Here is a 6,670-nt window from a genome sequence, read left to right on the forward strand (position 1 = left end):
AATTTAGAGACTGCTGTTGTCTCTATATTACGAACCAAACTCGACTGACTAGCTATATCAAAAATGATTTGTATATACTCGTACTCTACGTTCCTGTGTTCTTCTGACCTAAGCAAAATCGCAGAGTGCGGCATAAATGACACGTCAGTAACATGTATATCGTTACAATACCTAAGGAGATATTATTGGTCTGAAAGATTTAGTATATTCAATTCAATGCTTAGACCTATAATGAGTATATATAATTACCGTTTTTTCGGTAATAGTCTTCGTTGGTCTTAATTTTGCCAATCCAGCCATTTTCGATTAACGCCGTCTGAATATCGGCCGGCATTTTGACTACTGCAGTAAAGATTTTTTTTTCGCGGATTGTTTGGTCCAATGTGCCTAAAGAATTGTTTTTGGATAATTTTTTTTTTTATGATTTTATCATTACAAGCCATCAGAATGTATATAAATTAAAAATTATGAGTTAAAATTTAAGTGTAAATTTCTTATTCAAAATTTAAAGTGTTAAGTAATATGTAAAAAATTAAATGTATGTATAATATACGCGATGTTGATATGGCAACAATTTTATCGATATTATGATATTATAATCTGTTGACAATGTTATTTGATAAATATTACATTTTAACTGTTGATAAAGTTATTTAATATATTCTCAATATATTGTAATACTGTGTGCTTAAGGCTTAAACCAATAGCCATCATATCTCTTTTAGATTTAAAATGTATAAAAAAATAATTATAATAATTGATAGCCATTAAGTATATGAGGATAAGTTGTAAATATTGAATAGGACGATAAGATTTTACATACACACATAAACACAAATATAACATGATATTTATAAGGAGACAGCTGTCGTCGCCTGTCTCGAAGGCAGTCTTTCAGCTCAGGGCGCGTACGTGTTGTTCTCGTATTTTTGTAAAAATGTTCTTATAGGCGAGTGTAAGAGACTACGCAAATCGTTTATACAAAAGGATGTAACACCAATCGGTCATCCACTCTATACTTTGGACGCTAACTATTTCAACAGGGAAGTCACTACAAGGATCGGAGAGGTAATATACAAATTTATAATATAACTAAGCAGTAGATTTAGAGACGTATAACCGCCCCGACAATATCAAGCTATTTTATATCATTAGTCATTACTAAGTGTGCGCCCACCTATAGTGGCTCTTACTACGTTTAAAACCCTCGAGATAAAAATGAAAATAGAAATAAAAAATAAAAATACTAATACGAATATATACATAATTAAATATAAAAATATTTTTTATCATTATTTTTTTTTTAATTAAATGTATACTCAAGTTTTTTTTCTCTCACTTAAAATTATTATAACCATTATGAATTTCGTTGCACAATAATATATTTGGTCTAATTTTTTTTCTCTTATTAATAATACAATTTTAAAATTTATAATCAATCTTTTGTAAAAATTAAATAAATAAATAATTATAATTAAATAATTGATAAAACAAATATCATTTTCTCAAGTGTCACAAAATAATAGTGATCAGGAGAATGAAATACTTATAGAAGAACCGATTTTTATTTCAGTATCATATGAAATCTAAACAAATTTAAAGAACATTAATTAATTTTAGAGTTAAATAAAAGAAATTTAAATAGTGTGGTGACAGTTGCAGAACTTGAAAATAGATTATTAAAATATTTAAACAGTGAATCTTGCTCAAACGATTTTATATTAATAAATGAAAATTGTCAAAACTTAAATGATCAAACTAAAACAAATACAATGAATAAAAAAAAATCCTATTTCAAACCTAGTAATTTTCTAATTCTTTATTTGAAAGCATATATATATATTTTTTTTAATATCAAAGAGCAGCTTCTATTAATGGTTGGACTGAACAAGAAAAACATCGAAAATTAAAATTTTAATAAATGGGCTGATTTATGAAAAGAACTTCGAACCCATTGCTTATCAAAATAAGCTTCAATATGATTACTACTCGAAAAAAGAAAGCAATTAGATGATGAACTACTTATGGCATACATTAATGAAATTGAATCACTTTGTAGATTATAGATTGTAAGGACATAAGGTAAGTTATACATTTAACAATTTAAAAAAAATAAATAATATAGTCACAATGTTGTAAGCGTTAAAGTTAGAATTTTGATGAAATTCGTCAAAATCATGACAATTTTGCTATCTATATTTACTTTTTTGAAAGTGATTTATTTATTTTAATTTTGTTAAAGAATCTTTTGGAAAATTTCTTCTTAAACTTCTAGTAGAATTTCTAGAAATTATTAGTGAGGACATTTGAGAGATAAAAAGATTTTTATGATTTATAAGTGTATCATGAAAAGTGTTTGAATGTAGATATTTTAAGTTCTAATTTGCACAAAATTAAATATTTTGATTAAATTTTACTTTTTTGTTTTAATTTAAAAATTGTAATTATGGGTACTTGAAACTTTGGCGTTTATTAATATATTTTATACACAATGCAATTTTCATATTCTTGTCAAATAGTAAAATAAATTACTTTAATAGCAATATAAATAAATAATTATTATAAAATATCTTTGTAATATAATCTAATAGATTGTCGTCTGATTGTCTACGTTTAGAATCATTTTTCGTATACAATGATTCATTATTAAATTTAAAACATACGTCATACATTACAATTACTTTATTCTCATATAACAAAGATAATTTAGACCCTCTTTTTTAAATTTACTCACCACTTTTTCCATATAATTATAGAAAACCTTTTAAAATAAATAATGCACATAGGATATTTTCGTCAAATGTATATAATTGTATGACATAATATCTACAGATGTTTATGAGCTAAATTACAACTATACCAATAAATATTAACTTCACTAAAATATAATGGGATAACATTGTACAAATTTGAATTTAATAATTTTATTATATTTTATTATAAAAACCGGATAGAATACAGTACCTATATACTTATATTTTAATTACTTAATTAATAAATAATTATTTTAACAAAGATAATAATTAAATTTGAAACTGAATGCACATTTAGAGTTGTTACCTATTAATTTAGTCTACATTCTGAAACTGAGTTTCTTATTAAGTGAACATTTTTTTTTCACATTAACTAGTCACTATTAATCCCTTAGCGAGTTAAATGTATGATTAGTTAACAACTAACTTAACGATCTTGTGCTCATTTACTTTAAATTGAATAAATTATTTTTATGTATTACTACTTACCTTTTGGTATTATACTTAAGTTATCAAAATAAAAAGAATGTATTCTCCGGAGTTTGAAAAAATAGAGAAAACTGAAAAGTATTTAAAACAATTTACAAAGAAAACAACGAATACTAGATGTTATTTAATATATAAATGTTTTTCACTGCACGTTGTATGAGCCACGAACTACGAAGTCGATAACTCGAAAATAAAATGGAAAATGAAATATAAATTACAAATAGTACAAATAATATTATACTTACTAGAAAGTATAAATATATCACTATTTTGAATGTTCACGATACGTGGAAATAAACTCACCGATGTTGAATAACAATGTATCGGACAAAAACATCGATGTTTTTAAAAAATCGACGTTTTTTGCCCACCTCTACCGGGCGGTTGGTACTTGTCTTGGTGCCCGTCGCCCATAGAAAGTACTCCTCTATGATGTCGCCTAACGCATGACCAGCGCGGCCGGTGAGCCTTTTTAGCGGTCGGCACTCGGCAACGGGAACTCAAACGTATGTCAAACATCGGAACGTGCCGAACCTGGCGGCCTAGTTCTGGCGACCGTCATCGACCAGCATCTTAGCCACGCCATGTACTACGGTCCGGGTACGCGAGTAGCGGTGAGCGCCGCCAGCCAGACGCTTTCGTCGCAGTCGGCGGCCAACAAAAAAGTGCCACGGAACAGTTCCAAGCAGTTTGGCAATGGCTGCAGATTAACGGGGCCGGGCCCAACAGTCGCGGTCACCGCCGACACCACGGGACGCGTAGACGTGACAGCCGTAGTCGTCACTGTTGCTTCGGTTTTGGCGCTGCGCAGCATCTTCGATCCAAGCTGTTTGTGGTCGCAATAATCAACGCCCCTGACCGCAGCACCTAACCCCCCGGAGTGCCTCGTCATGGCAGATTTCCGGTTCAATGAGAACCCGTGCACATCCGGCCGCTAAGCATCGACAGCACGGTCCGTACGTACAACGTCCGACTTGACTTGGCTCCGGCGACCGTTGTCGACCAGCATCTTGGCCACACTCTGTACTACGGTCCGGGTCAAGCGAGTGGCTGCGGGCGCCGCCAGCCGGTCGCGTTCTTCGTAGTCAGCGGCCAGACACGGGTCGTCAGACACGATGTCGATCAGCCACGGTTTCAAGTCGTCGCCCAACACGAACGTGCTACGGTACAGTTCCAAGCAATTTGGCCGCAGATTAACGATGTCGGCCGCCACAGCCGCGTTCACCGCCGACACCACGGACCGCCTGACCGCCACGTGGACGTGGTCGCTGTCTTTACCGCCGTTATCGCGGTGGTCGTGTTTAGTCCGTCGTTGCTGCTGCTGCGGCTTTCTCGCGTTTTTGGCGCTACGTCGCATTTTCGCCCCGAGCTGATTAAGGTCAAAAATCAGTGCCGTCAACCGCAGCATCCCGTGCAACCTTCCGGACTTGAACCGCTCGAAGTGCCCCGTCTTGGCAGATTCCCGGTTTAATGAGAACCCGTGCGCATACGGTTGCACGATGCATGTCCGGTGCAGCCACACGGACAACCGACCGCCAAGCGTCGACAGTAAGATCCATACGTACACGTCCGATTTGATGTTGTTGCGCAACAGCGGCGTCTCGACGTATTTCTGAACGATGCGGTTCGCGGCGCCACCCGGCCGCGCGCACCGGTTAAGCACGTCGCCGAGTTTGTTCAACATCACCGGCCGGTGATGGTCGCCCGCCGCCGTATCCTTGACTATCCAAACGTTCTTGTAGCCGTCCATCACCGTCTGCGGCCTTACCGCCGTTATCCGAGTCACGATCAGTCTGGTAGACGTGGCCATATTGCGCAATGCCGCGTCCACGTCGTTGCCCGTCCCCGGCACGGCGAACTTTTGCTGGTCGTTCACGATTGTGTGGTAATGTTCGAAAAATGTTTCCCAGTCAGCTCCCTTGCCCGAAAACTCTGACGCCCTTTGCGATATGTCGCCCGTTAAGTATTGTTGACATTTGATAGCGGCGAAGTGGAGTGCCGAAAGAGGTACCTGGTGGTGATATTGTAATATTTAAGTTATACATTAGAGTAGAAAATATATTGACAAATTAATTAATTGACTTTGCGTGTGTACTCACTTTGCCGCTTTTGGAGCACATGGCTCGATGATCTCCGTTCACGAATGCACGCAGTAACGACACACAGGCGGTTAATGAATAGTCCACGACGAAGTTACGGTCCACGTGTTCCTCCTTGTCGGCGCATACCCGGTACGCCCTTGGGTAGTGAACGTCGAATTCGGATTTCCCGGCCAGAGTGTGGCCGCATAACTTCAACGAGGCGTTCGCGTCCCTCGGGAACCGATTAACTACGACGTCTGGATGTATCGTCCTCCAGTTGATGACATCGCTGTTCGCGTCTATCCACATCAGACCGGATTCGTAACGCTTGACGACTGCTTTGACACGCTTGACGTTATTATGTAACGATAATATTACGGTGGAACCTAAACACATATAAGTTATATACTTATATCCGATGTATGTGTAAAAATGTAAATGTTAAATCTCACATAATAAAGCAGTAGTCATTATATACACTGAAATCGAATGAGAATTTATAATTTATGCATATAAATAGATAGAAGCCAATGATACGTCATGTAGTATTTCTGCATGTGACGACTGCTACCTACCTTTAATATTTAGATGCTTAAATATGACGTGCATTATATGGATTTAGTTTATCTTTTTCGGTCTAATATATTATTATACCTTACCTTTATAGTATATACTATTTTTGCCCAGTTTATTTATTTATTTAATGTATACGGACGAATATCATAAAACATATATGACAAATATTGCGTATGAAAAATAACAAACAAAATATAATATATTAATAATTATTACTCAATAATATATTGTATATAATAAGAAAGACTATTAAAAGTAAATATATCTCTAATACAAATTAAAGAAAATAAGAAACTGTAAAGTATAATTAAAGACGTGATATGTATAACTTGCAATCATTAGAAAGTTAGCTGGAGAGTAAAAAATATGATTTTTTTTTTTATTGAAAATAATGGATAAAAAGGTTAAGAATCTCAAGTATGAAGGCTCTAGATTTTAAAGCGGATTAATGAAAGTATTTCGCGATAATCATTTGATCCTATAAACAGTTTTTGAAAAAATAAAAGTAAACGATGGTCAGATATTTAAAGAATATTAAGAAAATTTAAAACATTATTACATGAGTCATGAAAAGGTCTGTGATTGATATTGAATTTAAAAGAGATAAAACATAAGAAACTATTTTGAACAGATTCTAGCATAATATTTTGAGTTGACGTATTATTTATCCAGATTAGGGGGCAGTACTCTGGATTGAATCGAATAAAAGAGTTATAGAGGATTTTTAAAGGAATATAATCTATAAGAATAAACTACTGGTGAATTTAGTAA

General features: G+C 34.7%; 1 protein-coding gene across 1 annotated transcript; it reads right to left on the minus strand.

Annotated features, from left to right (window-relative positions):
• Nucleotides 1-4,121: 4,121 nt before the first annotated feature.
• LOC112590858 (protein monoglycylase TTLL8-like) lies at nucleotides 4,122-5,762 on the minus strand. Its single transcript, XM_025334441.1, has 2 exons — nucleotides 5,342-5,762; nucleotides 4,122-5,253 (listed from the first exon to the last, which is right to left on the minus strand). Exons 1-2 carry the CDS (start codon nucleotides 5,717-5,719, stop codon nucleotides 4,177-4,179), a joined length of 1,455 nt encoding a protein of 484 aa, XP_025190226.1. The 5' UTR covers nucleotides 5,720-5,762; the 3' UTR covers nucleotides 4,122-4,176.
• Between the last annotated feature and the right edge of the window lie 908 nt (nucleotides 5,763-6,670).

Source organism: Melanaphis sacchari, unplaced genomic scaffold (genome assembly GCF_002803265.2).
Source record: "Melanaphis sacchari strain LSU unplaced genomic scaffold, SCAv2.0 Contig1211_pilon_pilon, whole genome shotgun sequence".
Taxonomy (NCBI): domain Eukaryota; kingdom Metazoa; phylum Arthropoda; class Insecta; order Hemiptera; family Aphididae; genus Melanaphis; species Melanaphis sacchari.